At 52.3% G+C, this 27,137-nt stretch overlaps 3 protein-coding genes across 3 annotated transcripts; 2 read left to right on the forward strand and 1 right to left on the reverse strand.

Moving 5' to 3' along the window:
• Positions 1–715: 715 nt before the first annotated feature.
• On the forward strand, positions 716–14,039 carry SYCE2 (synaptonemal complex central element protein 2). The gene is made up of 5 exons (XM_033134279.1): positions 716–786; positions 1,422–1,537; positions 11,514–11,724; positions 12,631–12,819; positions 13,880–14,039. The coding sequence occupies exons 1-5, from the start codon at positions 772–774 to the stop codon at positions 13,925–13,927; spliced, it is 579 nt and encodes a 192-aa protein (XP_032990170.1). The 5' UTR covers positions 716–771; the 3' UTR covers positions 13,928–14,039.
• On the reverse strand, positions 13,260–19,295 carry GCDH (glutaryl-CoA dehydrogenase). The gene is made up of 12 exons (XM_033134278.1): positions 19,151–19,295; positions 18,934–19,063; positions 18,809–18,844; positions 18,390–18,533; positions 18,206–18,268; positions 17,760–17,930; positions 16,900–17,029; positions 16,604–16,820; positions 16,026–16,129; positions 15,643–15,768; positions 15,165–15,325; positions 13,260–13,794 (listed from the first exon to the last, which is right to left on the reverse strand). Exons 2-12 carry the CDS (start codon positions 19,022–19,024, stop codon positions 13,721–13,723), a joined length of 1,317 nt encoding a protein of 438 aa, XP_032990169.1. The 5' UTR covers positions 19,025–19,063; positions 19,151–19,295; the 3' UTR covers positions 13,260–13,720.
• Positions 19,296–23,686: 4,391 nt separating this feature from the next.
• On the forward strand, positions 23,687–27,120 carry KLF1 (KLF transcription factor 1). Its single transcript, XM_033133452.1, has 3 exons — positions 23,687–23,879; positions 24,507–25,332; positions 26,473–27,120. The coding sequence occupies exons 1-3, from the start codon at positions 23,793–23,795 to the stop codon at positions 26,646–26,648; spliced, it is 1,089 nt and encodes a 362-aa protein (XP_032989343.1). The 5' UTR covers positions 23,687–23,792; the 3' UTR covers positions 26,649–27,120.
• The last annotated feature ends 17 nt before the right edge of the window (positions 27,121–27,137 follow it).

Here is a 27,137-nt window from a genome sequence, read left to right on the forward strand (position 1 = left end):
ACCCAAGCCCCCATCCTAACCCCTGCCCAACCCCTGCCTCCCCCAATCCCTGCTCTCTCCCTCCAACAGACCTCCTGGCTGCTTCTCAAACACACTGAGTTTGCTCCTACCTCAGGGCCTTTGCACACACCTATTCAAATCTTTTGCCTATTTTTAAGTTGGGTTGTGTGTCTTATTGACCTGCAAGAGTTCTTTGTAGATGCTGGTAAAGTTCTTAGATTTATATTGTGCAAATATTTTCTCCTTGTCTGTGGCTCCTAGTGTGCCAACAATACTGTTACTATTAAGGTATTATTATTAAGGGATATTGGTCCAACTCTGTAAAGGCCAGACTTCACCATGCTTTCAAAGAGCTTCTGATTCTGGAGGGCACAGGTAACCGATTCAAGGAGGTAACTGCATAAACTTTTTCACTGGAAGCGATGAATAGTAATCAGAGAATAGTAAGCGTCAGAATCTTTTATTGGAAAGATTTCTTGGGGCAGAGCAGATGAACCGCAACGTGATGACAGCTCAGGGTCCCCACGTTGGGCCCGGGAAATTTATACAGCCTAACACGCGTGCGCAGAGACCACCCCGGCCCCACCTTCCGCCGACCGCGCCCGCTGCGCGCGCAGCCCCAGGACAACCCAACCGCCCGCCGCTAACGGCCAACCCCGCCCCGCTGCGCGCGCATACAACCCAAAAGAGGCGGGGCCAGGAGCGCGCCGCAGCACGTGCGTGGGCGGCGCGTGCGCAGAGGGCGCAGACGAGAAGGCGGGAAAAGGCGGGATGGAGCGACAGGGGGTACGTGGCGCTTGTTTCCTTCGCGCGGCGGCAGGCGGACAGGGAACGGCCGCGATCTCGAGCTTTCGCGACGTACCCGAGGCCGGCTGCTTGTCTCCTGTCCTGTTATCGGGGCCACCCCTCGCCTGTCCGGGCCCTGATTTCCTGACTGACCGACTGGGCCCTGACTGATAGGCGGACGGTGTGACTGACGCGCTGACAGCAGTGTCAGAAGCACAGACATCCACGCATGGCGCGTGGCAGGAGCAGTGTAGAGAGGGGCTCAGACACCCATACACCGCACCCGTTTCTTTCCTTCTTCTTTCTCTCTTCCCTCTTTAACTTCCTTGAAGGACTCAAGCCCACACATACCCCAGTTAGGAGCCCGGGCACCACAGCGCCCCTCGCGGAGTCCCTGCCCTCACGGCGGTCCCTCCAAGTTACTCCGCCTCTGCCCTGCGCTCCAGGAGCAGGATTCCCTCACCCCACGGCCCCGACCTCGTGGTGCCCACCCCAGCTCTGCCCAACTCTTCTGTGGGTCCCTACCATGTCGCAGTGTCCCACGGAGGTGCCCAGGACGGGAGGAGGGGATCTGGCCACTTGTCACCCTCCCTCCTTCCATCTCTCAGTCTCTCAAGTGCTGGCTGTGCCCACAGGTGGACATGCCACACGCAGAGTGCAAGGACCAAGAGCCACAGCCGTTGGGGGAGAGCAAGGAGCAACAGCAGGGCGAGGAGAGCTGCGAAGAGGAAGCTGGTCGGGGGCCAGCTAGGTGAGGAAGCCCCCGGCCCAACGGGTCTAAACAGGCCCCTGGGTCTTTCTCTTTAACCCGTTTCTTCCCCAAGACCCTACCATTGTGTGCTCTTGGCGCCTTTGTTTCAGTGCTGGTTGAGCATCTTTCATGTGCCTGTCTCGGGCCTCTGTGCTGGGGACACAGCAGTGAACTTACACTCTCTAGAGGAGACATTGTAAATTCAGGAATATATAGTCGTTAGTAGATGCTAAGTGGTATGGGGGAAGAGAAAACAAGGCAAGAATGACAAGTAGCCAATTTAGATCAGAGGAGGGGCAGGGAATGCTTCATGGAGGAGGTGACAATTGAATTATGCAGATAGGGAGAACTATGCTATAGGCAGAGGAACAGCAGCTGCAAAGGCTGGGAAGGAGGACTGTGCTGGAGCAGCGCGAGTAAGAGGGAGACAGTAAGAGATACAGTCAGACAGGTAATGGGACTTTGGATATTAATTACCCATGAAAAGGTTTGGAATAGAGGACTGACATGAAAGGACTATAGCAGGGTATGGACTATTGTTAATAAAGTTTTTTTGGAATACCACCACACTGTGGCCGCTTCCACAGAGTTAAATTGTTGCAACTTGGAGGATAGGGCCCAGAAAGCTGAAGTTTGCAGTCCTCTGGACTACAGTATTAAAGGCTCCCTCTGGCTGCTGTGTAGAGAATAGTTTGTTAGGGCAGGAGTGGACGCCTGGAAACCAGTGAGGAGGCAATTGGAATGATCTAGGTGCAAGACGATTCTGATTTAACCCATGGTGGATCCATGGAGGTGGTGAGAAGTGTTTAAATTCTGGATATATTTAAGAAGCTAGAACTGACAGAAATTGCTAATGGATTAGATGTTGGAGTGAAAGAAAGAGCAGTGTCAGGGATGACAAAAAAAAAGGTTTTGTCTTGGACATTTATTAATTCACCATATATTTATTGAGGGTTGGCTTTGGCCAGACCAGACTGGGGATACAGCAGTGAACAGAATCGCTGCTCTCTTGGAGCTGACTTTCTTTCACTAGTAATATGTATGTGCTTAATGTTCCTCCATGTCTTTTCATTTCTTGATAGTTCATTTCTTTTCAGCACTGAATACTATTCCATTTTATAGATGTACCACAGTTTATTTATCCATTCACCTATTGAAGGACATCATGGTTGCTTCCAAATTTTGGTAGTTATAAATAACGTTGCTATAAACATTCATGTGCAGGTTTTTGTGTGCACCTAAGTTTTCCACTCCTTTGGGTAAATACCAAAAAGCACGATTGCTAGATCATATGGTAAGAGTATGTTTGTTTTGTAAAAAAACTGCCAAAAATGGCTGTACCATTTTATATTCCCGTCCCAGTTACTTCACATCCTCACCAGCATTTGGTGGTGTTAGTGTTTTGGATTTTCACCATTCTAATAGGTGGTATAGTGGTATCTCATTGTTGTATTGATTTGCAGTTTCCTGATGAGGTATTAAGTTGAACATTTTTTCTATGCTTATTTGCCATCTGTATTTGTTTTTGGTGGAGTGTCTGTTCAGATCTTTTGCCCATTTTTTAATCGGGTTGTTTTCTTACTGTTGTTAGAGTTCTTTGTATATTTTAGATATCAGTCCTTTATCAGATAATGTGTTTTACAAAGATTTGCTCCCAGTCTGTGGCTCGTCTTTTCATTCTCTTAACAGTATCTTTTGTAGAGCAGAAATTATTAATTTTAATGAAGTCCAATTTATCAAATTTTTTTCTTTTGGTGTTATATCCAAGAAGTCATTACAAAACCCAAAGTCGCCTAGATTTTCTTCTATGTAATTGTCTAGGAATTTTATAGTTTTGTGTTTTACATTTAAATCTATGATCCATTTGAGTTAATTATTTTGAAAGGTGTAAGGTCTGTCTAGCTTCAGTTTTTTGCATGTGGATGTCCAATTGTTCCCTCACTATTTGTTGAAAGGACTTTTCTTTATGCATTGAATTTTCTTTGCTTCTTTGCAAGGATCAGTTAACTATATATATATGTGTGGGTCTATTTCTAGGCTCTCTTCTGTTCCATTGATCTATTGTCTGTTCTTTCCCCAGTAGCTTTATAGTAAGTCTTGGAGTTGGATAGCATCAGTCCTCTGATTTTGTTCTTCTTCAGTATTGTGTTAGCTATTCTGAGTCTGTTGCCAAGCTGACTTTCTAAAAGAGAAATAGACAATTAAAAAGAAGAAGAATGTGGTTTAAACGGGTGGCAAGTGCTGTGAGGAAACAAAGCAGAGTAAGAAGTGACTAGAGTGACAAGGAGTTTAGAGTAGTTGAAGAAGATCTCTAAGGAGGTCACATGAGAAGGATCAAGCCAGGAGGCATCTGGGGACCCAAACATGCCGGCAGAGTACAAAGTCCCTGAAGTAGGAATAAGCTGGGTGTGCTCACAAAACAACAAGGAGGCCAGTGTGTCAGGCATTGTGATTGCCAGCAGGGATACCCGGGTTCCACCAAACAGACACTCTCTGTCTGTCCGGTGCTTCCACCTGAAGGGAAGAGAGATATTGAACAAGTATTGACATGGAAGAGATCAGGGCATTGAGAAAACATTTCCCTTGTGGGCAGCCAGCCCTGATGGGGAGCCAGGGACAGCGCCCTTGAAGAAGCAATGCTGAATCAGAAGGTGAGGACGAATGGGTGCTGAGTGCGCGGGGAGCTGAGAGAAGAGTTTATGCAAAGGCCCTGTGCTTGTTCAGGGAGCTGAAGGCAGCCAGTTAGGCTGAGGCGGGAAGGCTGGAGGGCTTGGCAGGGGCCGGGTCACAGGGGCCAGGTCACAGGGAGTTTCATTGGCTGTGGACTTTATCCTGAGGACTCTTTTGGTAACAGCTTTATTGAGATATAATTCAGATACTATACAATTCACCCACTTAAAATGTACAATTCAGTTGTTTTTAGTATATTCACAGAGCTGTGCAACCATCACCACAGTCAACTTTATAACATTTCATCACCCTGAAAAAACCTTTGCACCCCTTAACCATCATCACCCCCAATCCCTGCATCCTCCCCAACCCCTGGCAACCACTACAATGCTTCCTGTCTCTATGGATTTGCCTCTGCTAGAGATTCCATATCAATGCAATCATATAGTTGCGTGGTCCTTTGTGACGGGCTTCTTTGACTGAGCAGTGTCCTCAGGGCTCATCTCTGTTGTAACAGGTATCAGAACTTCATCCCTCTGTATAGCTGAGTAATATTCCATATTGTAGATCTGCCACATTTTATTTATCTCGTCATCAGTTGATGAACATTTGGATCGCTTCCACTTTTTGACCCTTGTGAGTAATGTTGCTATGAACGTCCATGTATAAGTTTTGGTGTGGACATGTGTTTTCATTTCTCTTGGGTAGACACCTAGGAGGGGAAATGATGGATCAGAGAAAAGACATGCTCAAGTTCCTGTTATAAAAAGACAGTGGGCCACTTTGTGTAGAATGGGCGGGAGGAGTCATGAGTGGATGTGGGGAGATCAGGTGGGAGGCTCCTGGGGGGCTGGCATCTAGCAGGGCAGATGGAGAGAAGCTCTGTGGGGGGTGTCATTTAGTGAGGCATGAGGAAGGGCATGCATCCAGCATGTCTCCTGGTTTGTGTGCTCACAAAACAGTGAGAAGGCTGGCATGTCAGGTGTCGTGATTGGCAGCAGGGATACCCGGATCCTGGTATGCTGTGGTCCTGGTATGCTGGAGGTGGCTCTACCAGCTCTCAAGAGCTAGTTCTACACATCTCTTCTCAACCTGGCATTTAGCGACTTCATATTGGTAACTTGAAATTGGCTATAGTGGGAGTCTTTGCACCATGGAAATTGGCAATTGGGGTTTTCTTCTCCCTCTACCCACCCAGGGAGCCAGTTGCTAAGTGCTGACCAGTACACCACTGGCTCCCCGCTTTCTGGCTTCGGGTGGTTTCCAGCAGGTGGTACTTTCACTGGCAGAGGCGAAAGCACAAGTCCCATTTTGCTCTTGTTGAGCAGTGGCTGGAGACATGTACGTGAACATGTCTGGGATACAGTGGGACTTTCTGACACAGAACTCAGGGTGGGCCAGGGGCTCGAGATGGCATTGTGGGAGTCACTGTTTCGGTGGCAGCTGTGAGGTGAATGAGCTCATCACCTGGGGAGAGAGTGACAGGAGGCCAGGGCCCTGAGGACTCTAGGCCAAACGCCAGCTTCCCCTTACCTCCCAGATTCCAGGCTACAGGGTGGGATGGTTTCCAACTGTGTGCTATCGGGTGGAGACCAGAAAAAAAGAAGGAAATGACTGACGTTGTTGTTTGATAATATCTTCCTGCAAATAGCATGTTTAGACCCGGATCTAAATGGTGAACAAACACAATTGCAAATCATTGTGAGGTTTCAAGGAGTCCCATAAGAGCTTTGGGCCGAAAAACAGATGGATGAGAACCAGTGTAGCAGACACTCAGCAACATGATTAAAATATGAACATGTTTCAGGAGAGAAAAGCAGAGTCGGTGAGGACTGGCTCAGCGGCTTTGATTCAGACCTTCCTCCTTGCTGGCTGTACTTCAGCAAAACCTCTTTTTGTCCACACCGGAGATTCTGTTGTGTTCTTCTTTGAATGTTTGATTAGGTTGCCTGTCCTCCAGGGACTGCTGCCTGCGGTGGTCATAAGTGGTTGGCGGATTGTTTACTTGTATATCTGTTAGAGGCCACAGAGGGAGGGCCCCACCAGCGGGCACCAGCGGGCGGTGCTGGCTCACATACCTGCCAATCACAGCTTTACCTGGAGCAAACAGATGGTCTCTTCGCTTAGACCCATTTCCTCTGCAGTTCCCGCGGCCCCCTGCCAGCGTGGGTCCCTGCTCGGGAGCTATGTCCTAATCCTCACAGCCGAATTAGGGACTCCTTAAAAGGACAGACCGTAATAGATGAGCATGGCGATGTGTTCAAAGCCCCCACTCTGATCCCCCACCGCCCGAGCTGCTGTGTTGGGCCGACTTCCATTCCCTGGCCTCCATCCAGGGTTTGGCAACAGAAGCAGGCCCTGGGAAAGGGGGAAGCCAGCGGAGAGGACACCGTGCATTTTGTTTATTAAAGTTAATTGGTGAATGCAGGCCCAGGGAAGCCTCTGATTTATTAGCATCCTGATGAATATGCAGCTGCTGAGTATTAAGAAAAATGAAATGGAAAAGAGTAAATCCCCAAAGGAGAGGTTGGAAAAAATCAAGAGGCTCTCTGCAGACATCTGATGCAGGCCTTTGTCCCACAATGAAATTTGAATGAGCCGAATTCAAATGATTTTTCACCATTTGCATAGCTGCCTGGAAGACCCATTCCAGCCTCATCCCCAGAGCCTGAGAAAGGAGCAACTTTGAACTGTTAGCAGCTCAAGCAGGTTGTGAGCAATTACAGAAAAAGAAGCACCTGGTACCATCATTGATTTTAATTTCAGTATCCTTACACCGCCAGGTCAACACGGCAACTGTGGGTCCAGGAGGCTTGTGAGTAGGAATGTTACACTCAGCTTCTCTCAGGATGTAGTTTGTTCACTTAGGTATTCAGCAAACGTTGGTGACAGCTTTGGTTTGAGTAGAGTGCTGTCCCCCTGGCCCAAGCCTGCACAGTGCCCTGGAGGGAACCGACACGAATAATCGGGGAGCGTTATGAACAGTAGGCAAAGGTGCCATGTGGGTGCACTAGCGGAAGCTCTGAATGTTGCCTCATAAAATTGGCAGAAAGGGAAAGTCAATTCAGACAAAGGCTGATGGGTTTGGTGAAACTGGAAGGTTCCAAATTGCTGGGAGTGGAGCATGGAAAGAGAATAAGGCTGGAAGGAGGGTGGAGGCCCAGGGCCCTGGAAGGCCGTGGGTGCTGTGCTAGGGAATTTAGACTTGATCCTGTGGCTGGGGGGGCTCTCGAAGGCTACGGAGCAGAAGTGGGACATTAGATTGCGTTCTACGGTCACTGGGGCCCGGGTGAGAAGTAATAGGCTTAGGGTCGCAAACGGTTAGATGCAGAGATGATAGATTTGAGAGAGATTAAAGAGGGAGAAATGAGAGGGTTTCGTGACAGGATATAGTAGGACAGGGACAAGCCAAGCTCCAGGCTAACTGCTAAGTTTCTGGCTTGGGAACCAGGTGGCTTTTGGTGCGGGGGGGCGGGGGGTAAGAGGGGGAAGAGAGGACGAAATCAGGGTCGGGGGGGAAATGATCATGCTGGTGTGCAAACGTGGGAGAGTTTGAGATGCCTCCGGGGCAGCCAAGTGGAGAGGGCCCGGAGGGAGTCGGGTATGTGGTTGGGGCCCAGCAGAGGTGGGGGGTGGGCGTGATAAGTTGCGGAGACGTGGCAGTGTGGATGGTAATGAACGCCCTCAGGTGTCATTCACTCACTTGACGCACCTTTATCACTCCTCCCATGAGGGGTAGGTACGCGGATATGAAGACAAATGAGGTGAGGCCCGGTCCAGCCCCGCTGGAGTCTAGAGGAGAGGCTGAGGTGCGGGAAGTGACACTAGAGGCCGGTGTCTGTAACCCAGCCAGGGAAGACTCTCAAACGAGGCAGGACTCAGGTAGGGAAAGAGGCTGCCAGGACATTCCCAGCTGCACGGGTGCCTTTGGGGAACGACAGGCCGTGCATCGCACAGGTAGGGGGTTCGGGGGTTGGCAGGAAAGGCCAGCAGGTAGGACGTGTGGGAGGCCTGGCTGCAAAGCAGTGGCGTGAAGGAAGGTGTAAAGGGAAGAGAGGGAGGCTGAGGACGGAGCCTGGGGACACGACATGTCAGGAATGGCAGGGAAGGTGGTCAACAGCACCATCTGCTGCCAAGAGTCAAGGGTGGTGTCTGCCGGGTGTCACTGGGGACCTTGCCAGTGGCTGCTTCATTTGAGAACTGATTGCAGTGGGCTGAGAAGCGAGTGGGAGGTGAGAAAATGCGTTCAGAAAGTGTTGGCATCTCTTTCTAGAACCTTGGTGGTGATGGGGAGTAAAGGGAGGTGGCTGGCTGAGGGAGGTGTGGTGTTTGAGGGAAGAGGGTGTGTGTTGTGTGTTTTTTAATGCAAGAGACTCGATGTGACATACAGGGTGGGGGGGGAGGCCAAATATACAAGAAGGCGAGATACAGGGGATGGGATTGGGAGCCCAGAGCACCTTACCTGCATGCCAGGCTGGGAGTTTGGAAAAGGAAGGGCAGTGTGGATACATTTATGGGGGGCGGTAAAGGGGATTATTGGCCTGTACTGTATCTGCTGGGGGAGGGGAGGCAAGTATGGGGCCAGGGATGGGAGAATTATAAAGGTTTGGGATGGCTGATGGGTGGAATGAGGAAGTGACCAGGGCACAGACAGGATGCCCAGTGGCCCTGAGGACCCCACTGAGGATGGAGAGCTGGACTCTGTAGTGACCTTGTTCAGAGGGTCTGATTTCCTCCAGTGTCAGATTCCTGAGTGTGGGAAAAGAGACCATGCTTGGTTGTGGAGAGCCAGGGCCTGGGGTTTTGGTGGGTGGGTGTGACAGAATTGAAGGGCAAAGGGGCTAAGGTGAGGCCACTAGCCAGGGACTGAAGTGATGGAACCCCGGGCTTAGAACAGGAGGGCAGTTGGTGCTTGAGGCCTACGGGTCATCAAAGCAGTTCCTGAACCTATGCCCCCAGCGCCATCACCATCATACAAAATATGGCTGTCCATTTATTTATTTATTTATTATTGGGGAATTTATTTATTTATATTTTATTGGGGAACAGTTTCTCCAAGGCCCATCAGCTCCAAGTCATTCAATCTAGTTGTGGAGGGTGCAGCTCGGCAACAAGTCCGGTCGCTGTTTTCAATCTTTAGTTGCAGGGGGTGCAGCCCACCATCCCATGCGGGAATTGAACTGGCAACCTTATTGTGGAGAGCTTGTGCTCTAACCAACTGAGCCATCTGGCCGAGTATGGCTGTCCTTTTAGAAACACTCTGGATGCACTGTGTTCTCCACATGCATCCAGATATTACAAAAATCTGAATGTTAAAATGTCAGTGTGTCCCACCCACATCTGGTCTGAAATCATCTCTGCCTCCCCTCCCCTTAGAAGAGTAATTGCAGGCTTAGAGGTTGTAAATTCCTTAGTAAACCTTTGTCTCACAGCAAAACATCTTTTTACAAGAATGTTCATGGAGTCTTTAATTGGTTTGTTGTTTTCTAGCTGATATAAATTTTTCCTGTAGAAATATCTGCCTCAATTGGAGATAATTTCCCCTTTTTAAAATGCATTGGACACAGCGTCTTGTATTGGAGGCAGATGAACTTGCATGGAAAGCCAGAGGAGGAATAGATCTGATGGAAGGTGTCCTTCATTTAGTCAACAAACAGTGGAGGACTTACTATGTGCTGGGTGCTGGGAATGTGGAGATAAATGGGACCGAGCCCTCTGGGGAGATAGGGACGTGAGCAGTGACAGAGATGGGTACGGGGAACCTGGATGGCTTCTCACAGGAGGCAGTGGTCTGGCTAGGTCTCATGGGTGTCAGAGCAGGGGCAAAGGCACAGAGGCAAGAGGCAATCTGGCAAGGAATACACGAGAACCTGGACACAGCCATATCCTCGGGCCTGAGCACTTTTGTGCGGATGAGAGCTCTGGCCACCCAGGCTCGCGTGTGCTGGCGTTTCACCGTGCTTGTATCCTCAGCCAAAAAGAAGAGCTCAGGCAGTCAGGAAAAAGCCAAGAAAAATAGTTTTGTGAACATTCAGAAAACCAAGATGTGTTTTTCTAAGTAAAGCAGTGCTGGGCTCGCGGTCATGGAGACTTTAGGGCTGGGTGTGAACTGGTATGTTTAAGAACCGCGGTGGTGACACCTCTGAGTCTCAGCGTTGGAAGGACCTCAGAGGGCGAGGGCGGCACTAAGGACCTAAGAGGAAGCAGGACACAGGCTGTGAATCAAGCCATGTGGGAGCCACACCCAGCTCTGCCATAGAATTGGCTGGTGACCCTGAGAAAGGGATCAGGCTGAGCCAGTGCCCTCAGCTATGAAGTAAAGATGATGAGCGGACAGACCCCAGAGCCTTATCGTCAGGATGCAGTGACACAGTGCCTGGCAGATGGAAAGTGCTGACAGATCAGATAAAGCAGAGAAGCAGCAAAAAAAGAAAATAAAGCTTACCTTAAACATTTTATCTTAATTTAAAACACCAGTGGGTTTGCTGATCAGATTGCAACTTTTGTTTCATATGCCTTGTTTATAATGAATTACCCGCAATTCCCAGTTGTTGTTAAAGACAAAAACTTACAGGCCCTGTCAAGCAATCCGAATGCAGAATCCTTCTAGATTTTTATGGTCTTTGCCCCAATCTATGGTTGTCTCCCCATACTTGATTTAATAGTTTTTCTTTTATTAGACTTAACCTTTATTCATTCAGTTTAGCTTTATCAGGCGGCTGTCACTTTTTTGCCATTTCACTGGCTAACACGCTATTTAATTGGATTACATCATTATAGTCCTGTGTAGTGTGGGACAAACATAACTCTTCTCTTTGTGCATTTAAAAAATCTTTTAACATAAATAACTCTTGACAGGCCACCTCATGTGGTGGGAGACATGCAGGTACACGAGCCCCAGGTGGATGGCAGGCTTCAGGCATCACCCAGAAGGTTTAGAAGGGGATGGAAAGGGATGCCGCAGGTTGGTGATAGGAAGACCCAACTAAGAAAGCATCTATGATATATAGAAATAGGACTATTGATGCTCATTTCAAAGCAAGTTGGTGTCATAAAAGGACTGTGTGCTTCAGTCAGGCAGATCTTGTTACGGAAACTTGGACAGATTTTGTGTGTGCCTCTGGTCTGTTTTCTCAGTTATACAATGGGGATACCATCCCTGCCTCTCAGGGTGGCTGTGTGAATGAAATAAGCCAGCGTTACCCACAGGAGACACTCAACACGTGTTCTCCTCCCACCATCAAGCTAATTCAGATAGCTCCTCTGGGCAGAGTTTGGCGCTGACCTTGGTTTCCTGTACTTTCAGAAGTCAGGTTTCTAGCCCCTCTATAGCCACCTCCAGTGCCAACCGCCAGCTGATGGTGCTGGAAGGGAAGTCGGGACCCTACTTTTCCTCTCTGGACTCGAGCATCGAGATCCTGAAGAAGAGGGCCCAGGAGCTGATTGAAAACATCAACGAGAGCAGGCAGAAGGACCACGCACTCATGACCAACTTCAGGGACAGCCTGAAGACCAAGGTGACAGATCCACACACGCACTCACCTGCACTGTTCAAAGGGGGTGCGGTGTCCATAGGTAAAAGGTAAAAGGGGAGGGAATGAAACCTGGTGAGCGTGTTATGTTCCCAGCATGATGCCAGGCAATTTGCATATAGTACCTCATTTCACCTTAATCCTGTAGAGATTGGACCCACTTTATAGATGGGAAAAGTAAGGTTTAGAAATAATTTGCCTGAGTGATAGTCAGAATGAGGGACCAAGGCACATCGGCCTCGACTGCCCAGCGCCCTTATTTCATACCAGGGCTAATGGCTGTGGGAGAAGGGGTTGAGGCACAGCCTGCGTTAACGCAGCCATTTATCCTCCAAAGTCAAATGGTTTGTGATGGGAAAGTAGGGGTCCCTCAGTATGTCCGGGGCTTATGTCTAACAAAGCCTGATGTTATATTCAGGTCCAACATTAATGGTTGTTCCTGACGCTTCTTCACAATGCACAACTGTGAGTGGGACATCTGTTGATGACAGGCTGAACTTTTCTGTCCCCCCGCCCCCCCCCTCACCCTACCAGTACACACCCTGGTACAGCATAGGAAATAGAGAAGTAGAGAAAAGTATAACATAGCAGGAAAAAACATAAAAACATTCCTATGAGCCTGCCACCTAGAAGCCCCTTTGCTGCTTGTGTTTTTCTAGTCTCTGTTATGTGCTTACTTCCTAACCTGGTGGAGCCTGTACTATATATATAATTTTGCAATCTTACCTTTAAAACAAGTTTTCTTTTTAATCTAGGCAGTTTCACCTCCAGTCATTGGAATTGTTTTTACCATTTTAATGTGATAAACTGCAGAAATCTTAGCCACTTAGAATACAAGTTTTGTGATGCCTCTGGTTCGATTGTCCAAGAACACGTCTCATTGTTTAAAAGGTTTCGGATCTGACAGAGAAGCTAGAGGAGAAGATGTATCAGCTTTATAATCACCACAACAAGATCATTCAGGACAAGCTTCAAGAGTTCAGCCAGAAAATGGCAAAGATCAGCCATTTGGAAACAGAGCTCAAACAAGTGTGCCACAGCGTGGAGACTGTGTACAAAGACCTGTGCGTCCAGCCGGAGGTAAGACTAACCCCTGCAGGGCTCGCTGCCTGAGGAGAGTTGTAGGGGCTAACATGAAAGGAAACGTCCACAGAAACTAAGGATGTAACGAACACAGAGAAGCTCTAGGTGTTCCTGCCATCACTCTTGTGCCCCCGTGCTCCCCTGTAACGTGGTATGTTGGAGCTGAGAAGCTGGCCCATTGTTATTTGCCACCGCTGTGTGGCCAGCTCTGTGGTGACAGAAAGGACAAAGTCCCCTCCGCCCAGAGCCCTGAGCCCTGGGCAATGCCTAATGAGTTTACTGATTACAGCAGAGCCAGAGACGCAGACATCGGCCAGGTCACTGGGGATGGGAGGAAACCCCGCCACATCTGATCACCTCACTGCCCCCACGTGTATTTGTTTTTCCTGTGACTGAAAGGACTTCTCAGGTAGTGCCAAGTAAATGTAACCCAACACTGTGGGTCAGACATGCAGTCTCTTTATTATTCTCTCTTCCCCCCTTATTCTGCCCCAACTTCCAGCATAAGGCACTTATCCCCCAGATGGGAGGGTCAGAGGGCACACAGGGAACTCTTGCTGTGTGTGTGGGGTTTACTCGGTAAGACACCAGGTCCGTGGGTCTCACAGAGGTTGCTTCTGTGTCACTGTCCTTCCCTCTCCCTGCTCTGTCAAGAGAAGCTTCTGTTCCAAGGTAAGTGGAACCTGTTTCCATCTGAGAAAGTCGGTACAGAGTTCCACCTTCTTTTTAAGGGGCTCATCTGAGTGACTTCAGAAGGGAAATTTTGATATTGAAAAATCAGTCTCTCACCTCCCACCATAAAAATTGGCTCTACCTGCCACCTTTCTGAGTAAGCTCAGCTCACAGCAGCTCCCTGGGAGGGGGCTCGGGACCATCTGGGCTCCTGGATGACGTGTGGTCACTTGCCGGTGGTGAACGCCTGGATCCCTGTGATTGCCCTTCCGAGGATCAGAGCGTGAATGTCGTGAGTGCCTGGACAAGATAAATATAGAATCAGTTTGGATTCTTAACAGTTCACAACTTCCCTTTAAAGACAATCTTCATGTCCCCTCTCCAGGCTACTACTTTGGAAGAAGAACAGACCCACAAAGATGGCGAATGCTGACAGCTTCTGGGAGAGTCGCCTCTTAGTGACAGCCCTAAGAGAAGGCTCAGAGGCCACCATTCCGGCCACACTGAGAAAATTGTTTTTCAGTTCTGTAATGCATTTTGGGAAAAAAAAAAAAAAAAGTTCCTTGTGCTAGACCCACAAGGCAGCAAGTCCAGCCACCACCATGGCTACAGCTTTGGTGACCCCCACATGTGGCAAATTCACCCCACCCCAGCCCTACATAGTTCATTAAATGTTTGATTTTCAATCCAGCCGTGCTTCCTTCCCATGGAGGTAGAGAGCTCTGATGGACTCTAGAAACACATCAGGCCCTTTCTCAGCCACAGGAGGGAAAGGAAAGCAAACATCACATAATCACTTGTCCCAGCTGAGGCTACCCGCTTCCTGAAGCCGCCACCCACATCCCACAGGGCAGAAGGCAGAGGTTACTCCCTTTTATGGAACAAAATAATTCTGATTGCTTTCTAAAGTGCATACCTGACACTGTCCCTCTCCTTGGTCCCTCACCTCCTAAAACAATCTGAAGGTCCCCCCTGCTTAGCCTTGGGGTCGTTCCTGTCCCCGTGTCTCCCACCCCTCCCTTTTGCAGTTTGGAGAATGTTCCATTCAGAATAGCATTCAGAAGCTATTTCACTGTCTCTGCCCAGGGAGCTCCTGCACCTGCCTCAAGACCTAACTCCATTCCATTTTCCTCCTAAGAGACAAGCACCTGCCCCTCTATTTCTGCCTGGATCACACTGGATTGTCCTTTTTCTCCCCCTTTTTAATTAACTTTTTCCACAACTGTCTTCCTTTGAGGCCAGGGGTTCTGGACCCCATGCGAGTCACAATCAGTTGCCAGGTGCAAACAACAGTCTGCAAATGGTTTACCTTTTTTCTCTTAACATAACATGGAGTGGCGATGCTTGTGTGTACTCACTCCCTTGCATCACCAGCTCACTGGGCATCGTGCCCCACTCGGGCTGCCCCATGAGGCTGTCAGCAGGCTTGGTAACACCCCCTCCCCGAGCATCTGAAGGAAAGGCTGAAGAACGCCTCACCTCCTCGGCCCCAGTGTGAGCCATTCCAGATGAGGGGTACAGGGTGGGACCTGTCCCAGGTCACACTGCCAGTGGGGGACAGCTGGGAGGAGGGCTCCAGTCTGCTGGCTCCACCCCTCCTCCCTGTCCCTCTTCCCCAAACAGTGAGGCCAACTGACCCTCCCCCATTCTCCAAAGGATTCAGCTCCCACCTTCATAGGTGTTCACGGCCTCCAGGTTCATGGCATGCCTGATCACGTGATACTCATCAGAAATCCCATTCCCTCCCAGCATGTCTCGGGCCTGGCGGGCGATGTCTAGGGCCTTCCCACAGTTATTCCTCTTTAGCAGGGAGACCATTTCTGGGGTGGCCCTGGGAATGGCACAGACATATAACAAGCCTTGATTACAAAGAACTAACCCCGCTCCAGGCATCCAGGCACCCCGACACGCTGGGCAAACCAGCCAGAGGAGGACTCCCTGCATTAGTCATAGCAGGAGACACTGAGTTCCCAAGAAGGGACAAGCAGGGCAGGCGCTGGCCCGTCAAGGCCAAGAGGGAGAAAAGGGATGGGTCCCCAGGGGCCACCAGCAGGAAGGACCTTTCATCCCAGGGCCAGCCGCCACCATGCCCAGAAGCGTGGGGTCCTACCACAGCTGTCCTCTTCCTCCCCCACAAGCAGCCCCTACTTGTCCTGATCCTTCAGGCGGCCCAGCTGCAGGCAGGCGTGAAGGCCCAGCGTGATCTCGGTGAGCATATCCGCCAGCTTCTTCTGAATCAGCTGGTTCCTGGCCAGCGGGACACCAAACTGGATCCTAGGCAGGCAAGGTTAGGGAAAGTTCAAGAGCAGGTGCCCACCGGCCCAGGAAGCCTTCCCAGGCTGCCCTAGGCCCCACTGAGCTCACCATGGCCCCGTCATTGATTCAGCCTGTCACTGCTCAGAAGGACTTCCCTGGCCATTTCACAGAGCAGGGAACTTAGGTCTGGTGAGTGGGGTCCAGGGAGCCGCCAGTGAGGTAAAGGATGGAATGCGAGCCCGCCCCCAAGAGCTCTCAAGGTAGCCTCCACTCACCTGTCCAGGGTATACTGCCGGGCTGTGTGCAAACAGAACTCAGCGGCTCCAAGCACGCCCCAGGCGATGCCATACCGGGCATTGTTTAGGCAGCCGAAGGGACCCTGTCGGATTGAGAGGGGGCCTCAGTCCCACCCCGGAGGAGCTGAGAGGGTCTGTGCAGAACCAACTCTGAAGTAGGGGGACACCCCCTTAACTCAGACATTCAAAGAGTCAGGGAGGCTGTTTAAATCACACAAGGCCCTGGTACCGAAGCTCATGTACAACAGGCCTTGCTCAGTGCCAGCTCACTCTTGGTTTGCACACAGGTCCACCCGTCCTAGGATCTGGATTGGCTGCTCAACTCTAGGGCCTGACATAGGGAGACAGGAAGATGTGCATGTGCCAAAGGATTAAGCTGGTTCAGGCCCATATGTGTCCTGGGCAGAGCCATTGTGAACAAGATAGTCACCAAAAAGGGGCAGTACACAGGGACTATGTCTGTCTGGTCTCCAGCTGGGACCCCAGCACGGGGCCTGCCCAAGAAAGGTAAACCAGCATGTGACCTGATATCATTTCCCAAGATGGCTTCTGCTCACCGCCAGCCCAGAAGCCTTGGGCAGCACGTTCTCCTCTGGCACCTCCACACTGTCCATGATAATCATGCCCGTAGCTGAGGCCCGCAGAGAAAACTTGCCCTCGATCTTGGGGGCCGAGAGGCCCCGCATCCCCTTCTCCAGCAGGAAGCCCCGAATGCACTTATCTTCACACTGAGCCCACACTACAAACAGGTCGGCCACAGGCGAGTTGGTGATCCTGGGGATGGGACAGGCAGTGAGTCTGGCGGCTGCCCCTCTGCCCTTGCCCACCCACGCGAGGCACCCAGATCCCTCACCAGGTCTTGGCCCCATTGAGGGTGTAGGTCCTGCTGGATGGGTTATGGCGGGCTCTGGTCTCCATGCTGCCAGGATCACTCCCGTGATTGGGCTCTGTGAGCCCAAAGCAGCCCAGGAGCTCCCCTTTGGCTGTACGCACAAGACATTGTTAAAAGGCTCCCTGACCCCATTCATGCCCTCAAGTGAAAAGTGTCAGCCTCTCAACCAAGCCAGGCTAAAGCAGATCCGGCCCTGCCCTCACAGCACTTCCATATGCTGGTGGAGGGACAAGTCCTTGCCCCCTTACCCCCCACCCCTGGGCCATAGTCATAATGCCATGATGGGGTGGGGCCTCACAGGAGTCAGGAAGAAGTCAGCTAAACTGTCTTGAAGGGGAGTGAAAAGGGTTAAGCAAGAAGAGAAGCCCTGGCAGTGGGAAAAGGACATGCAAAGGCCCAGTGGTACACTTAGAGAATTCCAAGTAGCTGAGTCTGACTGGGGCAGAGCGTCAAGAGAGTGGCCACAGATGAGGTTGAAAGGTCACCAGAGGCCTCCTCATGTGGGACCTCACGAACCCAGTCAAGAAATGAAGATTTTAAACGTTGGTCTAGGATGGGGGAGACAGAAATCAAATCAAGAGGGAGACAGGGAGATGATGGTGGTAAGAAAGGGCCAGAGAGAGAGTCAAAAGAGACCTAGGAGGGGATGGTCAGGATCAGATGTGGGGTTGAGGCTCAGACTCTGGCAAGGGATTCAGGTGGCCCCTGGTGCTATCCTTGATGGGGGAACAGAAGGCAGGCTCAGGGGACAGCCCCACCCGAGTCCTAGACCATTGGAACTGTCTTCTACCAGGGTCCCCTGGCAGCAGGCAGCTGCTCACCCAGCAGGGGAAGGTACTTCTTCTGCTGCTCCTCGCTGCCATACGCGTAGATGGGGTGCATGACAAGGGAGGACTGGACACTCATCGCTGACCTGTAGCCGCTGTCCACACGCTCCAGCTCCCGGGCCAGGAGCCCATAAGCCACTGATGAGACTCCAGCACAGCCATACCCTGGTGAGGGAGGTGCGGAGGGGAGATAGGGCAATGGGGGCCAAAACCGACCCAGCGGGGACCAGTGACTCCTGAGGCCCAAGAAACAAAGATAGATAGGGGTGCCCAAGGAGGGGGCGTCCAGCTGACTTTATCTTGAACATGTATTCGTTTCATCCCCAGTCAGAGGGACAAAAGCCTTGCTTTACCGACTGGGAAACCCAAACTCAGGGAAAGGAAGGGGCTTTCCAGCTCACAGCTGGGGCTGCAGAACGTGGAGAGAAACTTGTCCCTACCTTTGATCGTGGGGCCCAAAACACCGAGTTCCCCCATCTCTGAGATGATCTCCCTGTGAAAAACTGCAAAGGGACAGAGGCCCAAGTTCAGGGCCAGCTCTGGCCCACTGGAGCCCCCACCTCAGCGACTGAGGAGGCAGAGGTGGTGTGTATGGTGGAGGTGCCCACCAGCCCGCCTGGGCACCTTCGTTGCGATTGGCCAGCAGAATGCGGGGCATGAGCCGCTCCTGGCAGTAGGTGCGGAAAGTGTCCCTGATGAGGATCTCATCTGTTGTCAGCTGCTCCTCCAGGACCAGCGGATCCCTCCAGTCAAACACTGGACGCAAGGCTGGGAGAGGGAGCAGGGACTCGACTCAGCCCAGCCCAATCGACCACCGCACCTTCCTCTCCCAGGATCCTCCACTCCAATCCAGTTCCAGGATAACATGGGTTGCAAACAACAAACTGGCAAGCTGGCCCTTGTTCGGGAAACCCACTGCCTCAGCGCATTCGGCCCTGGCCTCTCCGCCCCGGCAGCCCTCGGACCCTGGGACAAAGCCCACCCGGGGCAGACAGACAGTGGGGCAAGGGCCGCAGAAGCACGGCGTGACGCGAGGTCCTTACACTTGGCCGGTCGGCTCTGTGTCTTTCCGCCCTTCTCTGCAAACACAGGACGAGAAAATAAACCCGAGAAAGTCCCCGAGCCTCCAGTTCCACCCTCCCCACCCTACCCCCGACCCAGCACTGACCGCTCTGCGCCGCTGCCGAGCCCCAAGCGCGCAGGAAGCGCAGGCGGTGTCCGCCGCTCAGCAGCCGCAAGGAGACGCCTCTCAGAGCCATGTGGGCAGAGGTCCGGCGAGCGTAGCAGCCACGCCCGACCTGGAGGAGCGGAAGCATCAGAATGGAGCGGCACCCACCCGCAGCCATGGCCCATTGCGCCCCTCGCCCCTTTTCGTCAGTCCCTACCAGGCGCCCCTCGGCTTCCCGCACAGACCACAAAGCACCAGATGATGGCTTTTGACCTCGGGCGGAATAGGAGGGGCGGAGGCGGAATGGAGCTTCTCATTGGTTCGTCCTGGGACCTGACTCCAACGCGGCTCGGCATTTTAAAAAGGCAATGGCAGGCTTCTGGCGAAAGCGGGCGCGCTCAGGCGTAGGCACGTTAGCCCCTTTAAGAAGCAGGACTGGAAAAGGGCAGAGGCGAGTGCGCCTACCCGATTGGCCAGCTGTATTCCGGCTCTGATTGGCCCAAAGAGGGGGCTCGGCCCACTTTTGGTTGGTCAGTTGATGGGGACGTGTGCAAAGGGATTCTGGAGTTAAACGAGGAAGCTAAGGCAGGAAAAGAATAAGTCCTGGAACTCAGGAGGCCAGACCTCGAGGTCTCCTGTAATGGGGTACTTGTGTGTGTGAGGAGGAATTGGGCTCTAGAGGGCGATCTCAGCCCAACCTGTCGGCTAGTCTGTCCCAGGAAGCACTGCAGCCGCGAGTGACTGTGTGACTTGGCGTGATTCCGAGTGCTATGTGATTCTGTGTGCATCTGTGTGTGTGATTGTGCTTGAGTGACTGTGTATCTGTATGTAGTGGGACTGAGTATGCCTGGGCTGTTGACTAGGTGGTTTTGTGCCTGTGTAACTGTGGCTGGTTTTGAATGTCTGTGTGGCTGAATGTCTTTGTGGTTTCTTGTCTGTGATTGGAAGCTTGTGTAATTGTATTCTGTGTGGTACTGTGTGTATGACTATGTTTTGGTGATTTTCTCTCTAGGTGTGGCTGTTTGTGGTAATATTACTGGATATTTGTGTATGTGATTGTGTGTAACTATATGTGTCAGTGTGGTTTGGTCTATGTGCAGTTGTGTGTGATTGTGTGCCTGACTGTAACACATGCCTGAGTGGTTGGCTTTGCTCACCTAGGTCACTTTTAAGAGCATTTATGTGGTGTGCATTTGTCTGGGTGCATCATGCTTGACCATCTCTTTATCTGAAAGACATAGATCTACCATGACTGACCCATTCTCAGTTGGGAAAAGTAAGGCCGAGAAAGCAATACAGACTTGCGCAAGGTCACACTGGGCCAGGTGCAGAGCAGCGACCAGGACCGGGATCCAAGCCTCCTGATTCCCAGGACAGGCCCCTGCCCACTCTGGAATACTTCTTCCCACATTGACACTCTGGATAGTTGTGTGTGTAGTGTGCTCTGCCTCACACATTGTGACTGAGTGTGATGGCAGTAACTGTGGGTTTGTGTCTGAATGTGATTACTGGCCTGCGTGTTCCCAAATGCCTGGGCCCTGGATGTCCCTGGACTCTCCCACTTTCTAGGCCCTTTTTTGCCCTTAATATCCAAATAAAATGGTTTGAACCCTCCACCTCACACAGTAGGGAGTCCATCACCACCTTGAAATGTTTGGGATTCTGCATAACTCATATTCTTCTGGACACCTTCCTCCTCCTGGAGCCCGTGGCCTCTCTCCTACTGCTTCCTTTTCCCCAAAGCTCCCTGCCCTGGAGCTGTTGTGGGTGCTGCAGTTCTCTATGCTCAGGGGGTGTCAGAGGGTGATGACAGCATACACACTAGGAAACGCAAATCAAAGCTCCAGCCTGGCTGCCTTGTGAAATCCATCATTCCTACCTACTGCTACATCATCCCAGCGGCCTTCTCTCCCAGCCAAATGCCTCTCTCTGGACCCTTATCCTCTTGCTTCAGAGCCAAACATACCTGTTTAGTGCCTTACCCTAAACCAAGGAAATCTCTCCCCAAGAGAGAGACTGCTTTCCTCTCCAGGAAACCAGCCATTTTGCTTTATTTGAAGTGAAATTCACATAACATAAAATGAGCCATTTAAAATGTACAACTCAGTGACATTTAGTACATTCACAATTGTGCAACCACCCCCTCTATCCAGTCCCAGAACATTTCCATCACCCCCCAAAGGAGACACTGTACCCGTTAGCAGTCACTCCTCATTCCCTCCGTCCCCCAACCCATGGAAACCACTAACCTTTTTGCCTCTATGGCTTTGCCTATTCTGGATATTTCATATAAATAGAATCATATGTGACTTTTGTGACTGGCTTCTTTCACTTAGCATGTTTTTGAAGTTCATCCACGTTGTAATACGTATTAGAACTTCATTCCTTTTTATGGCTGAGTAATAATATTCCATTGTGTGGATGGACTACGTTTTGTTTATCCATTCATCTGATAATGGACATTTGGGTTGACTCCACCTATTGGCGATTGTGAATAATGCTGCTGTGAACATGCATCTGCACAAGTATTTGTTCGAGTCCCTGCTTTCCATTCTCTTGGGTATATACCTAGGAGTGGAATTACTGGATCATATGGAAACTCTATGTTTAACTTTGTGAAGAATCATCAAACCGTTTTCCATGGTAGCTGCACCATTTTATATTCTGACCATCAGTGTACTAGGGTTCCAATTTTCCCACATCCTTGTCAACAAATGTTATTTTTTTGCTTATAGCCATCCTGGTAGGTTTGTTGAGCTGGCTTTTTTTTTTTTTTTTTAAAAAAAGGTTTTATTGGGGAAGGGGAACAGGACTTTATTGGGGAACAGTATGTACTTCCAGGACTTTTCCAACTCAAGTTGTTGTCCTTTCAATCTTAATTGTGGAGGGTGCAGATCAGCTCCAGGTCCAGTTGCTGTTGTTAGTTGCAGGGGGCGCAGCCCACCATCCCTTGCGGGAGTCCAACGGCAACCTTGTGGTTGAGAGCCCACGCTCCAACCAACTGAGCCATCTGGCACTAGCCCATGTGGGAATCAAACCGGCAGCCTTCCGCGTTAGGAGCACGGAGCCACCGGGCTGGCCCTGTTGAACTGGCTTTTACATTCTTTTTTGCACAGAATTTTTTGTCTTTTTTGTGTGACGCATTTGTGGTGCACCAACTCTGTGTATCTGTGGTGATTTGTCTATGTTTGGGCAAGATTGTGTGCCTTTCCCTATCAGGCTGTCTAATTCCATGTTGGTATGTTGTCTATGTTTGACTGAGTGCGCCCCCTAAGGTTGGACATTGATAGCTGTGCAAACGTCTGACTAAAAAATTATGTACTGATAGTGACAGGTGGCGTGACTACAAAAGGTTGTAGGCTTTATATGGTGCTGTGTGTGATTGCGTCTGTGTCTGATGTTAGCTGTATACATCATTGTGTGATTGTGAATGGTTGTATGCAGCCGGTTTTTATGCTTTTGTGTCTTAGGCACATCTGTGTTTGACAGGGTTGTGTGACTGCAGTTTCTATAGTTTTGTAACAACATATCTAGGAATCTCCATGTGTCTGTTTGGTTTTAGGTAAACCATGTCAGTATGATTGCATGATTGTATGTGATTGGATAACTGTGTGTGATTTTGTCAGCATGTGATTATGAATTCTATGTCGGAGACATTGTGTGACTAGATGGTATAACCAAATGGTATATGGTTGTTTTCCTGCCCGGGAATTGTGTTTCTGTGCCTGGTCTATGTGATGCACCAACACAGAATTATATGTGTGGGACTACATGGTCTGTATGGCTGAGGGACCAGGAATTCATGTCACTATGTAATTGCATATTGTGTGTTTGTGACTATGAACTGTGTATCTGTGATGTGTGTCCATGTTGCCCCCACCCCAGTGGAGGTCCCTGGTGCAGCACCTTGGATCCTGCCCCCATGTGGTACAGAAACCAGGCAGCAGCAAGACCCAGGGCAAGGGTTGATGTGAGTCTCCTGCAAGCCAGGTACTTCTTGTGGTCCCACCCAATGGTCCTCTCCCATCCAGGTGGGGGGATCAACTCCCCCTCCCCAGCCCTCATCAAACTGCAGATGTAGTGTTGCCAGCCTCAACCTCCACACAGCCCCACTCCCTACAGTGCCCCCCAGGGGGTGTGGCTCCATGGTAGACAGTGGCAGCTAATTGGCAGGGGCTCCCCTGCCACTGGTCTCAGACCCTGAGAGTTCACAACCAAGGAAATTTCAAGCCAAGCTAACGTGAAGCCCCAGCCCCCAGCCCTGCCACTCGTCAGGGACAGAGCTTTGGCTGTTTTGGGCCCCCACCTGATAGCAGCCTCCAACGTCTGGGGTGTCTGATAATGCTTGTCCTGGCAGGGAGTTCGTGCCAAGTCCCGCCATCAGCATCTTTGCTTCTGTTTTTGGGGGAGGGGGAGGGCTGCAAGGCCTCCGTGAAGGGAAAGGGGGTCTCAAAGCCCCTCCCCAGAATCCCCATTCTGCCTGTCACCCCTTTTCCAGGAAGGTAATTGAGAGCAGGCCCCCAAGACTCTCCTTTGGGGATGCAGTGCCTTACTTTATCCAATGCCTGAACCCCCAAACCTCTGAACCCCCAGCCCCCAAACATCTGAGTGGGCTTTGGATACAGTGTCTGTCTTTAAAGCTCTGCCCCAAATAGGCCAAGGTAAGGTCTGTTCCCCAGAAACAGTGACCATCCCCACCCCTCCACCCCCATTCCCCCGCCTTGCCTGACCCTTATCAGGGGCTGCAGCCAATCATCTGAGGGCAGAGAGGAGCCCTCCAAGAGGCCATCGGAGCCTCAGAGCCCACGAGGCCACCGAGGGAGAGGTGGCCTGAGGGCTAGGGTGGGCACCAGCCAGCCATGGCCGCAGCTGAGACCACCTTGCCTTCCATCAGTACACTGACTGCCCTAGGCCCCTTCCCGGACACACAGGAAGACTTCCTCAAGGTGAGGTCATGCAGGATCTAGGTGGCTGGCTGGGATCCTAGGCTCCGGTCATAGAACTTAGGGGTCCGGTCTGCATTTTGCCCTGGAATCCAGAGACCTGGCCTTGGCTGGGGGTCCTCAGCCCAGTCCAAGGGTCTGAAGTGGTCTAAAGGCTTATTTTTGAAGCTTAGAGCTGAACACCTTGGGGGTCTAGGCTCAGTGAGACAACCCCAGGTATCAGGGGAAAAAAACAAAGGTGTCTAGGGGACATCCAGGAATTAATCTTGGGAATTAATCTTCTTGGCGTACTGGGAAGCAGGAGATTCTGGGGGGAAACTGAGGCAAGGCTGGGCCACCCCAGCCTTGCATTCTTGGCTCTGCCACCCCTTCCCCCACGCCTAAGTGCAGCTCCAGATAATGTATGTCTTATCTCTCGTTGCCAGCCAGACGCGATGGACCTCTGTCCCCAAAGCTGGAGGGGGGACAGGGGCAGTGTGAGGGAGTGGGACAGACATCACAGACAAGCACGCAAGACCCCTTTCCAGAGCCTCTGGCCAGCGTGCTCCCATCAGGGCATCAGGACCCTCCGTCTCGGCGGAGGGTACCCTGGTGACCCCTGAAGCCTTACTCTACGGCTCCTTCTCTTAGTGGTGGCGCTCTGAGGAGGTGCAGGACTTGGGGCCGGGTCCCCCAGACCCCATCGGGCCGCCCCTCTATGTGAAGGCAGAGTTGCAGGACGTGCCTGGGGAGGACGAAGAGGACAAGAGGGACGCGGCCACTGCCTGGGACCTGGATCTCTTCCTCACCAACCTGCCGTGCGCAGAGACCGGCGGTGCGCCCCAGACCTGCGCTCTGGCGCCCGGCGAGTGTTCGGGGGTGCAATTCCCACCGCCGCCCGAGACTCTGGGCGCGTACACGGGCGGCCCAGGGCTGGTGGCTGGGCACTTGGGTCCCGAGGAGCACCCGGGCTGGGCGCGCCCGGCCCCACGAGCCCCGGGCCCTGACGCCTTCGTGATCCCAGCCCTGGTCCCGGCCCACGAGCCCAAAGCGCTGCCACTGCAGCCGGGGTACCTGGGGCCGGGTGCAGGCTCCTCCGGCAGCTACTTCCCGCGGACCGGGCTTTCAATGCCTGCGGCGCCGGGCGCCCCCTATGGGCTGCTGTCCGGCTACCCCGCGCTGTACCCGGCGCCACAGTACCAAGGGCACTTCCAGCTCTTCCGCGGACTTCCCACGCCCGCGCCTAGCCCCACCGCGTCCCCCTCCTTCCTGAGTTGTCTGGGACCGGGAACGACGAGTGCGGGACTCGGGGGAAACGCAGGAGACCCAGGAGAGACTGCGGAGGCCGCGCCGTCCAAGCGCAGCCGGCGCTCGTGGGCACGCAAGAGGCAGGCGGCGCACACGTGCACGTATCCGGGCTGCGGCAAGAGCTACACCAAGAGCTCGCACCTCAAGGCTCATCTACGCACGCACACTGGTGAGGCAGCAGGGCTAGAGGCGGGGCCTCGGGAGCCGAGCGTGGCCTGGGATCCCGCAACCAAGCGCACGGGTCTGGGCAGAGGGAGCTGGGAACGAGCAGGGACCCTCCCGAGCTGGGAGGGCTAGAGGACTGAGTAGCAGTGGTGCGAGAGGCGGGTTGGGAAAGAGGGAGGACCTGAAAAACCTGAGGAGCGTTTCAGAGAACAGACGGTTAAGACCTGGGCCTGGGTTGAGGAGCAGAAAGCCTGGCCAGCAGCGTAGGGTACCGGTCTAGGTGAGGGGCTGAGGGGAGGGGCCAAACTTGGAATGCCGGGGGCGGGGCCAAAGACACTGGGTTCAGGTTTGTGGCAAGCGGATTCTGGGCTCAGGGGCCGAACTAGGAGTAAAAAGCGTTAGGTTGGCATGGAGGAGGAGCCAGAGTGTAGGGGGCGTGGCTGGGGCTCAGGGGCTGAGATACAGGTACAGAGTCAGTTTCAGTTCCCAGAGAACAGAGGAGTAGGGTGGGCACTAAAGAAGCTGTCTGAAGACAGAGAGGGGGGCCGTGGAATAGAGGCGGGGAGGAGAAAGGGTGAGGCCTATGCTTAAGGATCCGCATAAAGGGTGGTGCCAGGTGTACAGACCTGTCCAGGGACTCAGGAGAGGGGCCAGGCCTAGCAGGGGGACAGCATAATAACCGCGGGCAGGGCCTGGAACACCAGGTGGGTTTTGAGGCTCAAGGGTCAAAGCCAGAGGCAGGGTAGGGCAGCAGCTGAAGAGTCCCCTGGTGCAAGGGAGAGGCTGGACCACCGGGGGCAGGACCAAAGGGCGAGGGTGGGACGACTTTAGGACGCTGGAGCCGGGTACCAGGGCACAGGAAGTGGGACCAGTGGTGTAGGGGATGCGATTTGGGCCCAGGAGGTGAGAACAAGCATGGGTCCAAATGCAGGTACAGAAAAAGGATTGGGGTCACAGAGGGCCGGACTCTGGTGCACTCCACTGAGAGTGGGCGCCTCCTTAAATTGAATTCACACCCTAGGCGCCTCACTTGCCTCACCCTAGTCCAGTCCTAGGCTGAACAAAAGGAGTGCGGCCAGATGCAGTGGCGGTCAGGGAGCGGTGTGGGACAGACAACGGCGCTGACAGCTTCCTCACCTCCCAGGGGAGAAGCCTTATGCCTGCACGTGGGAAGGCTGCGGCTGGAGGTTCGCACGCTCCGACGAGCTGACCCGCCACTACCGAAAACACACCGGACAGCGCCCCTTCCGCTGCCAGCTCTGCCCGCGCGCTTTTTCGCGCTCGGATCACCTGGCCTTGCATATGAAGCGTCACCTTTGAGCCCCCTCCCCCCAGCACTTGGACCTTCCCGGGGACGGAACAAGAATGGAGCCACGCAGGGTGGTTTCCCCTCGAATGGACCCTCTGCCAGTCTCGTGGCCCCACAGATCCACGAAAGATCAAGGGCTGGCCTATAGACAGACCTGGGGGGAGCCTCCAACGGAAGCTCCTACATGTCCTTAGCCACAGGGAGCCACAGAGACTTCCTACGAAACAGAGCCCCAAATAAATGGACTCAGATGGACACTCAGACACTTGGGACAGGAGACAGACCCTCAGAAAGCTGGACCCTCTGACCAGTTCACAGGAGGCCCTGGACAGCGGGAGGGGTTGTGGGGTGAAGCTTCTCAGAGACCCTGGGTCTAGAAGGGGTCTTCACACCTTGACTTCTGAAGCTCTGCATAGAGCCTGGCATCTGCTGTGAATGGTTATGGGTCCTGTAAAACTGCCCTCCTAGATAAAGCTTCGATAAAGCTTCGGTGTTGGCCT

This window comes from Rhinolophus ferrumequinum, chromosome 18 (genome assembly GCF_004115265.2).
Source record: "Rhinolophus ferrumequinum isolate MPI-CBG mRhiFer1 chromosome 18, mRhiFer1_v1.p, whole genome shotgun sequence".
In the NCBI taxonomy this organism is placed as follows: Eukaryota; Metazoa; Chordata; class Mammalia; order Chiroptera; family Rhinolophidae; genus Rhinolophus; species Rhinolophus ferrumequinum.

Bases quoted from the DNA above. Each gene is read 5' to 3' on its own strand.
- SYCE2 (XM_033134279.1), top strand. The intron at 11,725-12,630 runs GTGACAGATCCA...ATTGTTTAAAAG, and splicing joins GGGACAGCCTGAAGACCAAG to GTTTCGGATCTGACAGAGAA. The intron at 12,820-13,879 runs GTAAGACTAACC...TCCCCTCTCCAG, and splicing joins ACCTGTGCGTCCAGCCGGAG to GCTACTACTTTGGAAGAAGA.
- GCDH (XM_033134278.1), bottom strand. From the start codon at position 19,024: ATGGCTCTGAGAGGCGTCTCCTTGCGGCTGCTGAGCGGCGGACACCGC. The intron at 16,130-16,603 runs GTGAGCAGAAGC...TCAATCCGACAG, and splicing joins CCAAGGCTTCTGGGCTGGCG to GGTCCCTTCGGCTGCCTAAA. The intron at 15,326-15,642 runs GTAGGGGCTGCT...TGCCATTCCCAG, and splicing joins CGCCTGAAGGATCAGGACAA to GGCCACCCCAGAAATGGTCT.
- KLF1 (XM_033133452.1), top strand. From the start codon at position 23,793: ATGGCCGCAGCTGAGACCACCTTGCCTTCCATCAGTACACTGACTGCC. The intron at 23,880-24,506 runs GTGAGGTCATGC...TCCTTCTCTTAG, and splicing joins CACAGGAAGACTTCCTCAAG to TGGTGGCGCTCTGAGGAGGT. The intron at 25,333-26,472 runs GTGAGGCAGCAG...CTCACCTCCCAG, and splicing joins TCATCTACGCACGCACACTG to GGGAGAAGCCTTATGCCTGC.